At 39.1% G+C, this 19,910-nt stretch overlaps 1 protein-coding gene across 2 annotated transcripts in view; it reads left to right on the forward strand.

The window, feature by feature from the left end:
- Positions 1-19,910, forward strand: part of GMDS (GDP-mannose 4,6-dehydratase) — a 426,996-nt gene that overhangs the window by 59,662 nt on the left and 347,424 nt on the right. For both annotated transcript variants that reach the window (XM_055799448.1, XM_055799450.1), the window contains 3 exons: positions 8,685-8,729; positions 12,381-12,468; positions 16,987-17,096. In XM_055799448.1, the coding sequence (XP_055655423.1) occupies positions 8,685-8,729; positions 12,381-12,468; positions 16,987-17,096 (243 nt within the window). The remainder of the gene's footprint in view (positions 1-8,684; positions 8,730-12,380; positions 12,469-16,986; positions 17,097-19,910) is intronic.

A 19,910-nucleotide genomic window follows, 5' to 3' on the forward strand; every position in this document is an offset into this window, starting at 1 on the left:
AGAGGAAGACAGGCACGTGTACTCTTGTCTAAAAATATCCAACAAAATGTGAAGCTGATTCTGGGCATAATAAAAACCTTGCAAAACATGGAATTCTGGCAAGTGTTATCTTTGGAAAAACTGGTTAAAAGCATTGTATTCAGATCTTTGTAGATTGTTTTTTACTTCACTAATTGTTTCTTCAGATTTATTTCTTTTGTGTGTGAGGACAGCGTCTTGGAAGGAATAGGAAGAACTTGTCTTAAGATGCCTGTATTTTGTATTTTTCAATGAATTGGAATGTAGCTTTATTTAGGCATCAAAGTACCTAATATACTCCTGTTACAGGGAAGAAGAGCATGTTGTTAAGAGTAAGCGCTGGGGAGCAACTCTTAAGAGCTCTCCTGTTACTGTTTCTTCAGTTTATCCCGAAGAAAAGATGATACAAATAGTCAAGTAAAGAGAGTAGTTTAACATGTAATATTTTGCTCCAAACATTGATACTCTTTCACAAGAGTTAAGCTTGGGATTTCTGTGGGCTTTTTTGTTTGTTTTGAAATTTCAATTGGATACTTTCTTTGCTATTCCATTGCAAAAGTATCAGGAAGTTTATTGCTGGGATAGGGTGTTTTTTGGTTTGTGGTGTGCTTTCGTTTTTTTTGTTTTCTTACTCTTCTTGTATCCCTTCCTGGTGTAAAGAGAAAGCTCAGCTCCCTGGAGCTCTGGGATGATGGTAGCTCTTAGGCTTGCTGGTCTTTTGGGCACTCTGAATATTTACAACTATGTGGAAAGTGTTGGGGGCCACCTTTTAAACACCTCTGTTATTGAAAATTGGGAAGTGTTAGAACCTTGACATGAAAAGATGGGAATTGCATAAACGAGCAGAGTTCCTGAAAAAACAATTTGTGCTTCAGTAGATGCCAGACCAGTAAAAACTGGGCTCCCACCATGCTGCCTGGGAGAGGTGCTAGCTAAGAGACTAGTGCTCAGTTGCAAGACACGCTGTCTTGTCCTAGGACTTCAACTGTCCAGGAAACAGATTGGTTGCTCCCATGACTTGGAGACCATTTAATTGCAGGATACGTGCTTTTTTTCCACCACCATTCAATGAATATTGCAAGACTGGAGCTGTTAAAGCTCCAACAGACCAATCAAGTGTCCTTGACTGCATTTTCAAATTTCTGACCATGCAAACATTTAAGGAAAATAAAAGCTGCCTTACTATGCGTTGCTTTTCTACTCCAATTGGAATATGCTTGCTTTCTGGTTTTGTGTTTCTCTAAAGTCATTTTTCAGACTAAATTGCTATGTATATATGTACACTGAGTACAGAAGAATGAATTAAAAAAGCTTTTTCCCTGTCTACACTCATTTACCTCTTCTTCATTAGGCTTTGGTCTCATGCAAACAAGATGACACTGCAGTGCTCTATTTTGTTTTCTCTCAAATAACTGACCTTGTACCCTGTTAAGAAACATTGTCATGGGCTAAACTCAGTCAGGTAAACTCTGGCACTGAGCAGCAGTCTTAGAGAGCCTGCTGAGCATCAGTGTGAGAGGCTGGTGCTACAATGGTGAAGGCAGCTTTAACCTCAGTAGCTGTAGGAGGCTGCTGCAGGGGAGAAAAAAAAAAAAAAACAAACCAAACAAAAACCCCCCAAAAAACCCCCAAAAAACCCAAAAAACACAACTCCAACACCCAACCCAAAACCAAAACCAAACAAACAACCAATAACAAAAAAAGCCCAACAAACCCAAACATGTAGCTCTGTCTGGGAGCGAGGTAGATCCATTACTCCTGGTAGGATGTGTGTTGAGCTATGGTCATAAACTCAGGTGTCTTCCCCAGTTACAGTAATAGCCGTGTTACTGCTTTTGTTTTGGTTTTCCTCTGTAGCGTTACAAGTAAAGATGGCATGCTAAGGTTTTGTAGTTTCCTCTTGGTGTCACTTCACGAAATGACTCGTCTATCTTACACAGAACAGACACTGCATTTCTTCCAAAACCGTTTCTGAGCCTTTTGGTTTGTGACAACTCTGAACTTTCAGATTTTGAGGTCAAAATCATTCTTTTGAGAGCGTGTCCTACAGCTTAACCCTGGGTTTCCTGGTTTCCTTGCTCTGTGCAACTAGGTTCTGTCTGTGTGTTTGGGTTTCCACCAGGTAGCGTTTGGGGTGAATCTACGTTAGGTGCAGGGGTTTCCCTCTGAGTGGACTTAGTCACCTGGTGGGTTAGTCTGGGTACTCAGGGATGGGCATGTCCAAAATACTCATAGCCGCTGCTGGTTGGAGCTGCTGTTACTATTTCAGTAAGGAAAAAGACCATCTGATACCAGTAGCTTTCTGAAAGCAGGAGGAAATAGGGATGGGCAAAACAATCATCTTGCGGGTTTTAAAACTGTTACGGATTTCCCATTACAAACACTATAAGTAGAGGTTTTAATTTTCTTGTGGACTGTTGTCAATGTGATTTGCATTTCCATGTTTATAGACACATTCCTTCGATCCCTGTGGTTTCACTAGTGAGACAGAAAAATATAGCTAGGTTTTCTCTCAAATTCAGAGTTCGTAACTGTCTGCAGTATGCTAGTATAAAACAAACCATTCATATTTGGAGAACAAAGTAGTGTATTATGGCTTATAACATGCATTCAGGAAAAAACTTGTTCTTTAGCATCTTCAAAAGGTTCTCTACTGATACTTTTCCTCTTTATAAAAATAGTTCTTTGGACATATCTGAAAACTAGTAGTTTGTTTGAGTATGTGAATGTTGGAGCACACAGCCTGAGAGTTTAGGGGCATGTTACTTAGGTTTTTCTGATAAGCTGTTTAGCACCTGACTGTTGTCACTGGGAGATTTGTGGTAAGTGTATTTGTAAATAACACATTGTGTCACAGGTTCTGGCAATCAGGAAAAAAACTTTAATATACTCAGTTTAATGGTGTAACTTTTTTTCCCAAGATGAGATGTTGGAGTTTTTTGTGCGATAGATGGAAGCTGTTTGATTATTGTAGAATATAATATTTGGTTTAGAGTGAAGATTTTATATTTTAAAATATCAACACTTCAAAAAAAATCAGCAGCACTGCACTGGCATACCTTACTGTTGGCTTAAGTTAACCCAAATCTCCTAACTGGTTGCCTCTCCTAATAGTAAGGAGGAAATTTCAGTTATGTTTATTCTGTTCATGTTGGCTTGAGTGTGGTACAGGGGTTTGTTCTTTAGCTGAAGCGTCTGTGCTAAGGTTCAGAGTAGAATAGCTGTAAATATTGATGATGAATAATGTTGTTTTGGATAAAGATAACTGGGGGGAGGAAGGAAGAAAAACTTGTTGCTGTTGTCCGTAACTGCAGTTGCAGCTCTTAATGTAACTTAATAGTTTACCAGTGGAATAGTGTATGAGGTCAGATGGAGCTCAGACTAGGAAATAACAGAGTGATTCACTTTTCCAAAGCAACTGTGCTACTTCTTTTACTTTTGAACAACTCTTACTTGAAAAAGAACACAGTAATGTAATTAGAATGTTTTTGTTGTTGTTGCTAATGATAACTTTTCTTCATGCTTAATATTTTTTGTTGTACTGCAGTTAATGCACTGCAAAAAACCTTCAATTAAGTGAGTAATTTTTTAAACAAAGATTTTTTTTTTTTTTAACATTTATTGCCTTTTGACTTTTTCTTTTGACTGCAGGAACAAAAGGACACTTGTTTTCCTATTCTTACTTGGCCAGAATACAAATCAAAATAGCAAAATAGCTACTGCATTTGGAGGGTGGCAGCTTTAATAAATCAGTTAAACATTTCAGAGTTCATAATTCTTCCTTTCTTTCAGTATGGAGAATTTTTTATGAACACTTTAATGCTTTACATTGACTGTTGCCTTGAAGACTTAAGACAAAGTGTAGCACTGTTCTGTTTGTAGTAGCTGCAAAAAATTACTGATTTCCTCTGTAAATCACTGGAAATGATTAAAGTATGCATTTTTCAGCAAAAATAACATTACACTGTTTTACTGTCTTGGATAATTTTTTTTTGAAGGAAAGCTGTTCTGAGTGCTACAAAAAATGAATAGTTGTGATTATGGATTGTTACTAAAATCATTTAGATGTTGTTTTAGTGGTGTGTGTTCCCTGCTCCAGAGGATCTGTCACCATACTCCAGCTTAAGTCATTGAAATAGTGTTAGCTTATAGCTATGCAAAAGTTTAAAATTCGATGAAGCAACCATTTATTGTGCAAGGCTACTAGTGGCACAGGTTCTGCATAATTCATTGGAAATATAAACCTTTCAAACAAGGTTAAATGACAGTGCACTGTTGGTAATGTTACTGCAGAAAGATCCCTTTAAGAAATAAAACCCATGTCCTGCGGCTGAATGTGTGCCTCTTCTCTCCATGCACTGTCTCTCCCAAGCAGATTAACTGAACCTATCAATTTAACTTCAGCAGACCACAGCTATAGTTTGTAGTTCAAAAGGAATTTAGAACAACTATGAATGACCTTGATAATTGACACCATCTATAGTCTGAAATACCGTAATTCACCTTTGTGGTATTATTCCTAAGGGCATGACACTAGCCTTACTCGATATTGAATTTTATAAGTATAACCAACTTTAGTCTTTCATGCAATATGTGGAAAATCATGACACTTTTTTTTCCAAAGGAATAATGAAATCTGGAAACTTGGGTTTTGTGACACACAGAAGTGCAGAGCAGAACTATAAGTATGTAGCAAACTGACAGGTATTTCATCATACGTGCCTGCTGTAGAAATATCAAAAAACCAGCACCTCCCTCAAACAGTGCATCTGACAGTGAGGGTCTTGCATTTTTATGTTCTCAGGCTTTATGTATAATCCATTTGCAAATGAGCTGGCACGAGGAGCATGGGAGACAGCACAGAAGTCAGGCTCTCTTCCCTGCTGTGTTATCTGGTGAAGTGGTACTTTGCAAGTGACCTTGTCTCTCATGGCTGGGAGTCAGCTTTGGGAGTCTGATACTAGCAGCTCCGTTATTTCTGAAAGTAGAGAGACGGGCTGTTGGTGGACAGTTTCTCTAGGGATGCTGCAGCAGGATTTCTCAGTCCTTTGCATGACTTTGGGATTTCATAACGTTGCATGTTTGTAGGGAAATGTCATTTTTACCACTGTACTGTGGGGATGTTTCTTCTCAAATGTTTATACTACCCCCCTGCAATGGGAGCCCTTTCTCCTCTATGTTATACTGATAATATACTTGCATCACTTGCGTTAGATTTTTAATTCCTTTTCCCTCTTGAAAAAGCATTCCGTATACTTCACCTGCAGGTCAGAAATAGTAATAAGAAGAACCCAGTTCTTCTTCCTCTTGGTCTCTTTTCTCTTGTTTCTTCATCCATCTAGTACATTCTTCCACTCCTTACTAGCAGAGAGAAGCTGCGGGGAAGAGGGAGTCTCCTCCTGTAGATTACGCTTGCTCGGGTAGGACATAATCTAGTTCTTGAATCCAGGAGCTTTGCAGAAGGATGTTGGAACTGGCCATATCAAAGGAAGAAGGCAAAGATGTCTTGCATTTGAGCTTGCTTTTACAGCCTGCTCTGACTGTGTCAATAAAAATCCAAAATGAGCCTGTTGCAAATGGAATTTCCCTGCATAGAACATTGCAAAATAAGAGATTTGGATTGTTATACAGGCTGTTTATTTCCGCTTCTTTTCAATTTTCTGGATAAATGATCCTATTCTTTGCTCATGGATCAAGTCAAACTTGATGCTTTTTTTATTCTAGCTATTTGTGGCAAAGCACTGTCTAGCTCTTGTTTATGTCTCAATTTCTTCACTCTGGAAAGGGTTTTCTTTGATAGTCTGTCAAAGCTTATTGAAGTTATTGACATTAACTACTATATTAAGTATAAAATATTGCATCCTAAAGTTGTCTCACTCTAGTTTATGTGACTGTTTTCTTTTGTCTGGGAATTTTACAGACATGTTGTAAGGCAGCTGCAGTTGGAAACCTGCTGCTGTGTCTTGGAAGCCAGCTGAAGTATCATTCTTTGTATGTGCTTCCAAACTACTATTTGGCTGAAGACAGCATAGTGATTCTTCAAGTCTGATATGTCAGAGTGTGCTGATGAAGAACTGTTTTAACTGAGGTGGTTTATTTAATCAGTCTTGTTAAACTGTTTTGATCATTCAAGCTGGTCTGACGTATCTGTGCGGTCAGGTCTCATTGCAATCCAACTGAAGGCAGTTTGTAGGCTATTTTCTTTTAAGACTGATGTTTTGGCCACAGACAAAGGGAACTACTTCTGTCTTCTAAGGTGGTGTTGATTTGTTATAAACTAAATAGCAGTAGCTGGGTACTTTACATTAGCAAAAGCTCGCTCTCAAGTGTGCCAACACTTTTAAAGTAGAATAGCGTATTGCCCAGTGCAGAGAGCATAGTAACCAAGCACTCTCATGTACAGACTGTTTTTTTCGCCTTGCTTTTGTGGTTGACTTAGAGGGAGTGGCGTACCTGTATAGTACCGCAATGATCAGACTGGACGCTGGGTATACTAATGCTTTGCTGATTGCATGTGCTCACCGCCACCTAAGCTGGTATTGGCTTTTTTCAGTATTGAAGAGGATATGATTTAGACCTATAGTCTTGGGGTAAAACATTCAGTAAAATAGGGTCAAGGTGACTATAAGACTTGCTTACAAAAGGGAAGACCTTGCCCCCCAGTCCCTAACTTCATGGACTGACCCAAGTCATGCATTTCATGCTGGTCCATGACTACTCAGATCAAAACCAGGAATGGATATGGTTGGCAGTGTGTGGCTCAAATAAAGCAAAATCTGCCAACCCTAACAAAAATTGAAATTTGTTGCTAAACGCCTAGCTCCTGTATTATTCCTTTCCTGATTTAGTGATTCCTGAATCTTCAAAGCTCTGATTGTAGTATAAATGGAAATCAATAGCTTTGAGAATAGAATATCTGTGAATAATGCAGTCTCCTATCGATAAAGGCTTAAATCACTTATAGAGCGTGCTTAATATTTGCTCCTTGACCTCATTAGGAAAAGATGGAAACCATACTATCCTTACAAGGTGCACATTCTTTGACACTTTGATCGCTGTTCTGATTGCTGTTTGCATTGACAGCTGCTGTACTGAAAAGAAAAGGAAGGGAAACGTGAAACTTGGGGGCTGTGTGTGATATGGTATCACAGTGCAGGACAGCATGAACCTGCACTGTGTGCAGTTACCAGACAGTACATCAGCTGTGCTGTGCTAGAGGCAGAAACCAGTAGCTTTCACACTTGCTGCCTGTTTCCCACTCATTGTAAAGCCCAGCCCTATCACTTGATAGACCTGGAAAGGAAACGCAGAGGAAGTGAGTGCCACTGCTGGTGCAAAATGTTCCAGGGCGACTGGAAAGTTTGAGCAATGGCCTGGGTGAGAAGAACAAGACCTTATTGACAGGGTTCAATCCTAGTCAAGTCTGTTTCCCATCAACTTCCTAAGTAATCACAGCCCTTCTTTTTTCATCTCCTTTGCACTTTCTGGGTCTCCCACTGTCACCTTCTTATTTATATATTTATATATTTATTTTAGTGGGCTGAGCGACTAAGGAGAATCCGGTACCAAAGAGATGTCAGTTTAGTTTTGCACTTCGGTGTTTCTGGCCGTGATCATGGCAGAGCAGATCCCCATAGTAGAGTTTAAGCGTGTAAGTATAGGTGGCATCTTATGTTTTAGTGGTCTTTACATGGCAAGTCAGTTGACTCTGGGGGAATACTCTCACACATTAAAGGAACAAGTTCAAAAAGTCAGTGAAAAGATGCAGATTCTTTGGGCATGGATAATATTTACAGAATTGGTTCGCGAGCACTCTTCTGGAGGGGTAAGCTTTGCTGGGTTTGTGATGGTGCATACACATTTATAAGGATAATACGACTTATTGTGTTTGGTAATCCTGGCAATAATGATGCCAGGAAAATAATCTTATTTCAGGAAAACATGTGCTAGCATGTGTTTTGAAGTATTTGCTTTCTGGGAGTTTAAGTTTGACAAGGATTTAAAAGCAAGAAAAGAGAGAAAAAAAAAAACACAACCCCAAAACCCAAACCAAAACAACACAAACTCTCAACCCTCAATGATATATAAAATGTGAAAATGGCTTGTATTCTGTAGTATAAATATGGGGTGTGCTACGGATGTTTTTGAAAACTCAGTTGGTTAGGCAAGCAGAATTATTGCTGCCCACAGAAGGCTTGTGGAAGCAGCGTGTGTGCAAGGGAGACACGAGTGTGACACAGTGCTTACAGAGGCATGTCAGTTTGCAGAGTATGCCAAGCTTGCACCAATTTTTCAAGCATGTTTTTCCTTCCTTGTCTCCAAAATGGTTCGAATACAATAACTGTGGTTAGGATATTTTGGAAAGATGTCCCCAGGCGCTTCATAATGGAGCTTGGGAAGAGATTCAAGAGAGAGTAGTTCTCAACCAGTATTTGTAAGCAAGTTATCTTAAAATATACTGCTTCTTAATCTAAAATTATCTAAAAGGAGTCTGTTGTATTTTTGGGTCAGTGTATAAATCTGGAGAAATCAAAGTATATGCTTGTTAACCCGGTCGATTCATTGCATATTTCTTTTTTTTCCATTTTTTGAGACCTCAACCAGTCCCAATCTCCCAGGCCCATTCACTGTGTTTCTAACATTTTCCTATATTTTACTCTTCCCAGGATGGATCGTACTTGGCTGAGTTCCTGCTGGAAAAAGGCTACGAGGTGAGTGACTCGGTGACCGGCTGTGGGCTGATGGAGTCGTTTGGATGCTGCAGCTCCAGCTTCCTCTGCTTCTGTCCTTCTCTGTGTATGTTTTCCACTCCAACCCTAGATAACAAATCAAAACTCCGGAGAGGAATGTGCAACATGGCCTGTAATCATGCCAGCTTATTGTACTATTTATCATCTAACGTCCACTGGTGGATTCCCTCTTCTCCTCAGGGTATAGCTGCTTTGCATGTTTCCCGCCAACTCAGATAAGCAGCGACCTGTGTGAGCCAAAACTGTAAGGAATTAGGGAATAATTTATGATGCAATGTACCACATAAAGCAATAAGAATCTCTTGTTTGTTCTGTGTGTCGTTCCCCCCCCCCCCCCCCCCAGCTGAAGGTCCTTCTATTTTGGCAGTTATACTCCAGCAATGAAAACCTTGCATTTTGCTTTCTCTGTTTAAAAAGCAAAAAAACCCACCCCAAAACCCAAAAATATACTTTGGTAGTGTTATTTTCCACCCTTTCTCTTGGATTAATTATATTCTTGCTTAGCACATGATTTTCATTTATTTTTTCCTTAAAATAAAGGAAGCTTGATTCCTTCTCAATGCATAATTTTCCCTGGCAAAATAGTCTTTTTTTGTGGCCCACCAAAGAAGCAATCACATTTTTATGGTATGATTTGATAGTTTTGAACTGTTGTGGGCATATATGTGAGAATGTTGGCCTTCTCAGTCATGAAAGAGGCTTCCAAAATGTGTGATAATGGAAGGAAAGGGGTGGTCAAATTAATCTTGCCACAGTGTATTATTTCTGGGGGTTTAGTAAAAGTTAATGCTCATTCTAAGTTTGGATTTTATTTATTCTGTCTTAATACTGCTTCATAGCTTAGAAGTCTCTTCTTAGTCTCCGCTTGCCATGCTTTTGCATGTGGCCAATCTTGCCTTGCTTATACCATCCTTTTGCTCGCTTGGTTGATTGATCTGCTTGTTTGTGGTTGGTTTTCAGTGTTGTAAATCGGTTATTTTTACTATTTCTCCATTCCATTTGGGGAAGAGAGATATCGTTGTGGTTGCTTCTGCTACTTTAAAGGCAAAAGCACACACTCATTCCTAGTCTACAAAGGAATTAGGAACTGCTAACTGCAATTAAAACAAAACATAACCCTTTCCACAATGGAAAGGTTACAATAATTGGGTAAAGGGTTTTTTTCTTCTGTTCCTCAAATCTCCATCTATTTGTTGGAATTCTTTCCTGTGTTCCCAGTTAGGGACCTCTGTTCCTGAATAACTGAACACAAGAGTAGACTTGATAATATACTGCCTCCCTAACTGAGATGGTTCATTTAAGTTTTTTTAAATTTCAGTCTATTTAAAGAACAAGCCCTGTTGAGAAAAATTCACTGATCTTACATACTTAACTAGATTAACCAGTTTGCACACATTTTGGCTTGTCACAAAGTTTGCATTTCACCTGTCCCATGCAGACAAAGGTACCTTTCATCAGTTTTTTTACGGTAATATTGCTGTCATGGATTAAGCATTTGGCAGGTTTTCTTTCTCTTGTATGTGCATACCAGAAAAAGGAGTGGGAGGAAAAAAGAAAAAACCAAAACTGGGTTTATATGTTTTCTTGTTATTGCTGGATGCAGTAGGGTCTTGTTTGTCTGCTGAAACTTTTTGAACTCCTGGGGTGATTGTGTTTAGTACATATCATTGGTCAAATGTTCGTATCCCAGTCATTCAGCTGACACACAGCTCTTGCAAGCACAATCTTTCATCAAGCTTTGAGCTAGCAATATTTGACTTTTTCGTCAATCATTTGCATTAACTTGAATTTCAGCATGATTCCATTTGGAGATAGATAATTGAGAGCTCAAGAAGTCTCTCATCAGGACTTTAAGCCGAAATATTTCATTTTGCTATGAGTTGTAGAGCACTTCAGTTACCTTCCTTTAAATAGTTTGATGCTTTAAAACTGTGAGGTCTGATTTTTTTACTCAACAAAAACAGATGTTCATTTGACTACTCAAAATAGTTCCAACATCTTTTGCAAAAGTGAAGTTTTTATGGAAGTGTCTTTTTCAAAGTGTTTCTCTGTAAACCTTATGTCCCTATAAATTTTTAACACATTCTATAAATAATTATTTCGATGAGGCTTTCAACTACATAAATTTGAAAATTAATCTGCATAAATTCATTATTTGATGGGAATTACATTTGCAGGACCATGTTTCTTAGTTCCCCATTGATCCTCAAAATGAAAATATTTTACTCAGTAGTGGGAAGTTTAGCATTTGAATTGTAGAACAAGGTACGTTGTGAGCCTGTGGTGTGGCTGGGCACACAAGAGATTTTGTGCAAGGAAACTGGCATCATAAATGTGACTTGCAAGTTGTAAACACAAAGCTATTCAGCTGTTGTTAGAGAACCTACCAGCAAAATGTCATTCTTAATGCAGCAACTGGTCTCACTGTGGTTGTGCGTATCTTTTTTCTCAGTTAAGTTTGAGACTTAAGATGGTGTTTTCTGTGTCAGTGACTGCAGTTTGTGTTATGTGTAAAACAAAAATCCCCAAACAAAACCAAACTAAGACCCAAAACACTGCCTGTTCTTGCTAGTATATTCTCACAGGTACAAGTTAACATGAAGCGAGAGAGTGAAGTGATGACCCAACCCAACCAAGTGTAGGATGCATCGAAGTGTAAGAGATCACTTTCAGAAATAAAGGGCAGGGAAGAGTGGAGGACAGTTGGGTGCAGAAGCTTGATTTCACTTGTGCAAGGACAACTTCTGCAGCTGGTAACCTAAACTAATGTGAATTTTGGCAGCAGGCATTTGACTGTCTTACATAAGGAGGAAACAGGATCAGTGTTCAAACAATTTCTCTAATGTTAGACACAAATGGGCTTTTCTTTAATGTTAGTCAGAACCAGTGTTGTGTTTTTTTTCACCAACTTATTTATCATGGCTAGTTAAAGGAAATTCCCAACCTGTGTTTCAGCCTTAGGCTTGCCTGTGTGTCTCATAACCCACTGGAGAACACTGACTCATGAGGTCCACAAAACAGCACTGCCTGTTCTGGCTGTTCCTCCAACACCCCAGAAAGTGAATAACAGCTGTTTTCTAAAAATGTATTTGGGTCTTGCAGCTGCCGCCCCCTCTTTCCTCTTGTGTTCCTTTTCCTCTCTCTGCTCTCTCTCTCCTCTCCCTAGTCCCATCTCCTGCTGCTGCTTTTTCCATGCCCAACATCTCAGGTTCCAGAGAGACTTCTCTGCAGCCAGGGAGAAGTGGTTATCTTGAGATTCATATATTGCTTCTTCAACTCCAGTAATGCTGGCAAGTCTCACTCACTGGGAGATGGTGCTCTAGGGCAATTCAGTGTGATTTCTGTACTGTGTGTGATGCTGGGGCTGCTAGTGGTGTCAACAAGGGAGAATGTGAAACCACTCATGGGTACTAAAATAAACATAACTGCATCAGAGCTCATCTCCAAGAGTTTTGTTATGATTTGGTTAACCGTCTGCCTTTAGGAGTAGCGGTGATCTCTGATTACCTGGTATAAGGGTTGGGCCCACGTATATGAAAAGTGATGGTGATGAACACTTCCCTCTTAATGTTTACCACTTTCCTCTTGTATTTTTCCTTGTTCAATTCCCAGGTACATGGCATCGTTCGTCGGTCTAGTTCTTTTAATACAGGCCGGATTGAACATCTCTATAAGAACCCACAGGCTCACACTGAAGGAAGTAAGACTCTGGTTTTATATTTAAAGTTGTGTTGGTTTTTTTTGTCTGTATTGTGTGCTTGGTGGAGAAAGGTCCCCAGGAGCAGTAAGGGAATCCCAGTTTTCTCTGTCTAAATGTTATTAATGAGTAGCAATTTTCAAGCTGTGCTTGACTTTGTATTGGTTATTTAAATCAACCCCCCTTGATAGCTAAGCTTCCCTTTTCCCTGCTTGTCGTAGCTAGTTGCTCTGTCTCAAAAAGAAAAGAGACTGTTTTTCTCTGATGAAAATGTGACAAAGTATAGATATTGTGAGTTACCAAGAGGGAAAAATGAGGGGCCCAGGAAGGCACTTTCTGCTGTGTAGAGATGCTGACCCAGTTCACGCATAGCTAGGCTGTAGCAATTGGAAGATGGCTGGGCTTGCAAAAAGCTATGTGTGGTTGAAAACACAAAGATACTGGACTAGTAAGTATTTATTTTTTTTTGAGGCGGTTATCTTAAGCATTCCACTTCTGTTCTCTCGTGAGCTGTTCAGTGCCTGATGGAGGTGAAAGTTTGGGGACAGTCTGTGTGACAGCATGAATGAAACATGATCAATTCTTACTGATGACAAGAAGAATGAATCTTTGGACCTTCTGAATTTCTGCACCCAAGGAAATGATTACCTGTTCCCTGAAGGAAAGGCATTGCTTTTTGCAATTTGCTGACAACTTACTGCATTCTGTTACCAATGATAATTTGGAAAGCTGCAATCGTTACCTTCAGCGTACACTTTGCAAAAATCGAGTATTTTACCTTAAAGAAGGTTAACTGGTCACTTAATGAGAAGAAACTCAAATGTTAGATGGCTCCAGTTCTGCAGAAGGATTGAGTGTTTTAACAAGCATACACTTGTTACGCTATGCATATTTTGTAGAGTTGTGCAGACCGATACTGTCCTAAATAGTCCGATTTAAGGTACTGTTATGGTAAATATCTCCATGCTGTAAATAAATCTCATGTCTTTTGAAGTCTGCTTCCCACCACAGTTAAACAGAGCCTGATTTTATTGAATTGTGATATGTAATGCAAATTTTAGATTTCGCTTGACCTTTGCTTGTAATTTTTTAAAAAATACTTAATTTCTGACATGGCTTCAGTGGTATTTGCTGTGAATAGTTGCTACTTACTGTACATTGCTCCTTAAAACATCTGATTGAGAAAGGGGTAAAATTGAATAAAATATCTTCATGAGGGATACTGAAACCTGTGCTTCCGTCAAGGACAATGTAAGAACTGTGTTTCCCATGACTTAAATTCATGGCTCATGAGCTAAAATGAAGCAAAAGAAATGAAACGGGAACCAATGCATTGTGAGGACCATCTTGTGAATATGGAAAGTGATTTGAGAAGACAATGTAGATGGTGATAAATATGTATATGAACATTTAAGGAAAGGGATGGAAGAAAGGAAAAAGAAAGCAAACCTTAAATGTTTTTCCCCACTTCTTATCTCATTTTCCTTTAACTGAGGAATGCAGCCATATGAATGGGAGGAGGAGGAATTGGACTTGGAATCTCAGGAAAGGCTGCTCCATGGAAACTGTTTGGAAACAATGGGTTTCCAGGCAGTACTGGAGGAAGCAAAGAAGCAATAGTGGCTGATGAGAGCAAACCTTAATTTTGTCTTTTCCCTATGTTCTTCCCATGAGGAATTGATTACACATTGCAAGATGATGATCTTCATTGACGGTCAACCTCTTAATGAAAAAAAAAAAAAGTGTAGAGGAAGCAAGAAGGAAAATAAGGTGTTTCCTGAAGCAAGCCCTCCAGCTATTGCTTGCTAAGAAGGTTTTTAGATTGGATAACATGTCAAAACTTCTGAGTTTTAGTAATCTGATCTGTGTTTATAAATCTTTGTACCAAATAAACCCCGTTTCTAGTAAGTGCTTCCACTTAACATATTACTCTTTGAAAGACCTCTTTTTCATGGGTCAGAAAATGAACAAAGCCTCATGCCCTGCTCCCCTTCAAAAAGCCATTTGGACAAGAAGCTTTGAAGACTTGATGGTAGACCAAAATGGACATTCCCCTGTCAGAGCTTTAAACTTAAGGTAATTGTGAGAGGGTACCTCTGATGCTCAGCTCAGTCCAGCTGGCATCCCACCTTCCCCTGGGAAGCTCTGAGGCTGCTCTCTGGCCAGGGCATGGTGGGAGAACTGGATGTCTTTGGTGTAGGAAGAGGGAGCCTGTCTGTGGCACCTCTTACCTGCTGAGCTGCTGCTGGAGAGGAAGCAGTTGCTCTTTCAAACCCTAAGGCTCCTACAGAGCTGCTGCTGCTCCCTGGCCCGTCTCTTGTAACAGTGTCCTCTGCTTGTTCCTCTCTGAAAGGCTGGCTCAGTTGGCAGGGAGATTTCATTTAACTCTCAGCCAAAGTAAGCAGAGGAAGAAGAAGAAAGGCCCCTGTTGCCTAGGGGAAGCGTTCTTTCTGGTGCAGAAAGGGTAGTGCATTTGGGTTCTTCCCTGATCCCACCAGTCCGCAGAGCTGGCAGTTACAACTTTTTTCAGGACATCAGAGAACTTGGTTAGGTGGTGCTTGCTCTTGGTCTCTTTTTAGTGTTGCAAGAAAAATGCAGCAGTTGTTGAGGTGGTCTGGACACCAATAGTTTTGAGAATTGCAAGTTAGCACCAATATCCAGATACATGCTATCCTACAACCATTTGGGATCTTGTGTGTGCTGCGGTCAACAGGCAGAACTGGTTTCATGTATTGAATTTCATTTAGGAAGCAGGACAGCTGCATCCCATACAAGTGGAAACATGGTGTTCCAGCACAGCTTGTATAGAGCTGGTGGCAGGAATGAAGGCAGCCCACATCATGGATAATTAATAAGTATGTGCAAAAAGGGTCCATAACCTGCTTGCCAGCCTTCATACTTAATCACTGTTAGCTTTTTTTTTAAGAAAGTTGTATTATAATTCCCATACCTGTTAGCCATAGCTTCAGCTGGGTCTTGAAGTTTCTTCAGAACTGACCTTTTTGAGCAATGTGGATGGTAAAAGCATACCTCAAGACCATACTGTGACTTGATGGGTTGTATCACTTTATCAACCTGAAGTCTCAAGGACCTGTTAAATAGCAATTTGCAAAGCTGAACACCTGAAAACTGTGTGATCTCTTGCTTCCTTGCTGCCTTAAAATGTAAAAAAAAAAAATACTAAAAAACCACTAAAACATTTTAAAAAAAAATTAATTTCACATATCTCTACAGCATTTTAATAAAACCTAGTATGGATTCATATGGTAGACTCTTGTAACAAACCTTGTATTTCTTGGTTTCAGAATTAAAAAAAAAAAAAAAAGAAAAAATCAAGTTGATAAGATCTGTAGATGATACAGCCCCCCAAAAGTGGTGACCATTGCCAAATGGGAAGACTTCTAGACTGTACTGAAATAGGAATTCCTTCTTTTTCCTAAAGATAAGACACACAGGGCAATGTAAATAAATTTATTAAGGTCAAAACCATCAAATGAAACTAGATAAATATGGCAAGTAAATGTCAATAGTTACAACAAGATTTTTTCTTTTTGTTGAATAAATACATGAATAGTAGTGTGATGCTATGATATATCCACCCCCACCCACCCCAATAAGAGGAAAATGAGACCTGTTTCATCAGAATAAATTTTACTTCTGGAATAACGTCTTGGCAGGTCAGGATGTAAGTCCAAGGACAAGTTGATAAGCCATTGCAAACCTGCTCTTTTGATTTTGACAGAAGTTGCTCTCATGCTCTTACCTACTTTTTCACACACAAATTAGAAAGTAACTCAGTCAGGAAAGGGTAAATAACAGCTCTTTGATGTATCTAACCGCCTTTGAGATTTTGGTGTGTAATACTATGAAGCATGTTTCATTGGCAGTTACCATGTCCTCTGAAATTCCTTTCAAGTGTGTATCTATCTTTTAAATGGAAAAAACAATAGTAATAAATGTAGTGGCTTGTACTGTAATGTTACCTGACTGTTCATCTTGTAGGTACCTTAAGCATTTTTGTTGTGTTGTGGAATTATTCACAATGAGGAATTTAAACATGTGCTGCATCTTGGGAAGGAGGAGAAAGCTATCGATGTATGCTTAAGTTGTTATTAAAAACCCTTGAATCAAAGGTTGGAAGCCTGAATTAAAATGATGGGGGGGTGTTGTTTGGGGTTTGGGGTTTTTTTGTGGCTGAAATTCTATATATGACATTGATCTAATTCAGGCAGCGTGGGTTAATGATGTGTAAACTATTAAACAAATTATATAAATGTTGCTAGGTAAATCAGATTATCGAGTAAAGAATATGAAATGGAATTCATTATACCTGCAAGGAAACATATTTTGTGCTTTTAAAGCAGGGAAGAAAACAAAGCAAAAAGTTGTTCAGCCAGTGATCTCTTAACTTTTTCCAATAAATGTTTAGTTGGATTTTAAACCTGGGATAGGGTTTGGACCAAGAATCCCATATTGTTCTGGGACTAAAGTGTATTAACTCTGTGTTCTTAAACTCTGAAGACATGAAGCTGCATTATGGTGACCTCACGGACAGCACCTGCCTGGTGAAGATCATCAATGAAGTCAAACCCTCTGAGATATACAACCTGGGAGCTCAGAGCCACGTCAAGGTGAGTAGCTTCTGACGCTGAGAATTGTGAGTGTGTGTTGGTGGATGATATATTGCTTTGATTATCTTAGACTGCAGCATTTATAGTTATTTTAACAGCTGTTAACTCTGACAGGTAAAGGCTCTCTTAAATCAAGATAGTTGTGTTTCCTGCAGTGCGGAATTACTGTGTGTCTTGCTACTGAATATATATAAAGACATCAGAATAAGAGAGGTTAAATTGTCATTATCAGCAAAATCCACAGGTTGAAAAATCTGATTTTTCTACCATATGAAACAACATTTGCTGTAGAGTTTGCTGCTGATCCGTCCTGTTGTTAGACCAAACAGTGCTTAGAACCACATTATTCCATCAGCATTAAAATTAATATACGTATGTATCTGAGTGTGTCACTTGTGGAGTAGCTTCGCCTATAAAAGTTTTCATGCAGGTGGTATTCTTTGAAAGATTGACCTACAAATAGAGAAAACAGCTTTGTTACTGCTTGCAGTATTATAATGTTTCTGGGATTTGGGTTGGAAAAAATCAAGTTACAGACACTGAAACAGAAAGGACTTGTTGAAGATGAGTAACTTGACCCTGGTAAGTACAGCTGCGTCATAAGGAAAGAAAATGGACGGTGGAGAGGTTAACTTTAATTTCCATTTAACGTATGTTAAGCTGCATTGCTCTATCATGGAATAGCTCAGTTTACTAACAAGTGACCTCTGCTTGCAACAACCTCATTCATACTTCACTTCATGATTACAAACTGAAACTGATGGCCAGGTAGCAAATTGTCATTGAAATAAATTGTCAGTCAGTCATGTCCTGTCCTTATTGCATGCAGTGTGAAAGTATTCTTAAGTGGTAATAGTCCCTGGTCTCTCTTCAAGTGAGAACTGAAGGAGCATTTAAGCCCCATGAAAATCAGTTTCCCTTTAGTTTTGTAAGCCAGCCTTCCTACAAAAAGCAATGTGTTGTTCCTATCACTCTGCAAGCCTTGAAACGCAGCAAGAGGAAACCAGTTATTGACAAGATGAACAGCAGAATATAGAGGGGAAATGAGAATAATTTTGCTTTTAAATTGCTTGCATGATTGAATTACTCAGTTTGCTCTGTGGTAAACATGAGTCTGGATGGGTTTATTAGCTCAGGTACAGCAGTACAAGAACAAGGCAACATGAGTCCAAGGACAACTTTGGTCAGAAGGCAATTTAACTGCTGCTCTGCAGAGTGAAACCTGAGCCAGCAAACCTTGCTGGGTATTTGCAGTCTACAGCTAGATGTTCCAGCATTTTTCTTCTTGAACTAGTGCATTGGATAACAATCTCCATGGAAATTACTAGTGTCCCTTTGGTGATGTTAGCATGGTACTAATATTCTAGTCCCCAGCTGTCTCCACGTGGCTGGTGGTAGTAGAACTTGGCTACCTGTTAGGGATGAATGTCTTCACTGTAGACCCGAACAGCTCTTACCGTTAAACTATGGGTATATAAATGAACTGGTTTTGCCTGTGTGCATCGTGTTTGGGGAAGGAGGGAAAAGAACTTCTAATCTTAGCTTGCTTCACATTCTGGTGACTTTGAACCAGTGACGTCTTCAGTATTTTTTGGTGGTGTTTATGTTGGCTTGTGTTTATGCAGAATAAAGTTTTCTATCACTCTCACTTCCAGTTAGTTTATGTGAGCCATGCTGAAATGAAGGAAAATAAAATAATAGGAAGTTGGTCTGGTTTCCTGTAGGAAACCAATGAAGATGAAATTGGTTCTTGGAATGAACCCACAGTAGTCTGGGAAATACTGTCAGAGAAGACATTTTTCTGAATCATAAATAGTGAGGACTGTGACTCATAAAGGAGGTCACTGGGAGGCTGATCTGATCTTGTTCATGGAAGAAAGTGAGAGAAGACTGAAACTTGCTCCTTATTAAAACCAGTAAACTTAACAGAATGATCAGTAGGAACAAACTATCCAGTGTGCATTCCTGTCTGTTTTGGTGAGAAATGGGGATTAGCTCTCTGCACTGTAGCTTCTCCATTGGATGTTCAGAAAACAGTAGCACATTCATTTCATAGTTACTGAGTAAATAGTTTAGCCTCATTTATTTTTTTTCCTATCTAGTCTTTATATGCCCTGCTGCTTTGGCTTTTGGTGCCTTGGGAATCTGGTGTGCTGACCATGATTTGTTTTCATTTAGTTAGGTTTTGTGGGAATGTTTACAATATATTGATTCTCAATAATAATTATTGCTGTGTGTAGGTAGCATGCACATGCCTTAATCTAAATTCTGTTGTCTGTTGAATGTCTTGAAAATGAGTTATCTAAATGCTAGGCTAGCCAAAATGATACATCTCTTCTTGCATAGTATTTCAGTAGATGCACACATCTAGATAGATATGAACTTTTAACTTTTTTCTGAAGGACAAGTGATCTCATCAGTATTCGATTGTGCTGTAAGATTTTTTGGTTTTAGTTGTGTTGAACTGGTGAAGCTGGTAAATGTTTTCTTTTTTACAAATTTCTGAAGCAAAAATGCAGTGTAACCTTACTAAAAGATCTCTTGCTTTGAGCAGTTGAAACTTGTTGCGCTGAGCAGTTAAGCATAAGACTGAAGAAATGGCTCTGGTTTTATGGCTGTTGCTGTCCTAGTAGTCATGAATTAAACAGTCTAGTTCAATTTGGCTATAGTGCAGATAGCCACAATTGCTCGGTTTACTTCTTCAAATTCTGTAGGGTAGTGGAAGGTTATTTTACCTATTTCTGGCATTTATTGCCAGAAATTTTATAGCAAATGTGTTTTATGAGATACAAAAATAACGGGTTGACTTTTCTG

This window comes from Falco peregrinus, chromosome 3, assembly GCF_023634155.1.
Source record: "Falco peregrinus isolate bFalPer1 chromosome 3, bFalPer1.pri, whole genome shotgun sequence".
Lineage (NCBI taxonomy): Eukaryota > Metazoa > Chordata > Aves > Falconiformes > Falconidae > Falco > Falco peregrinus.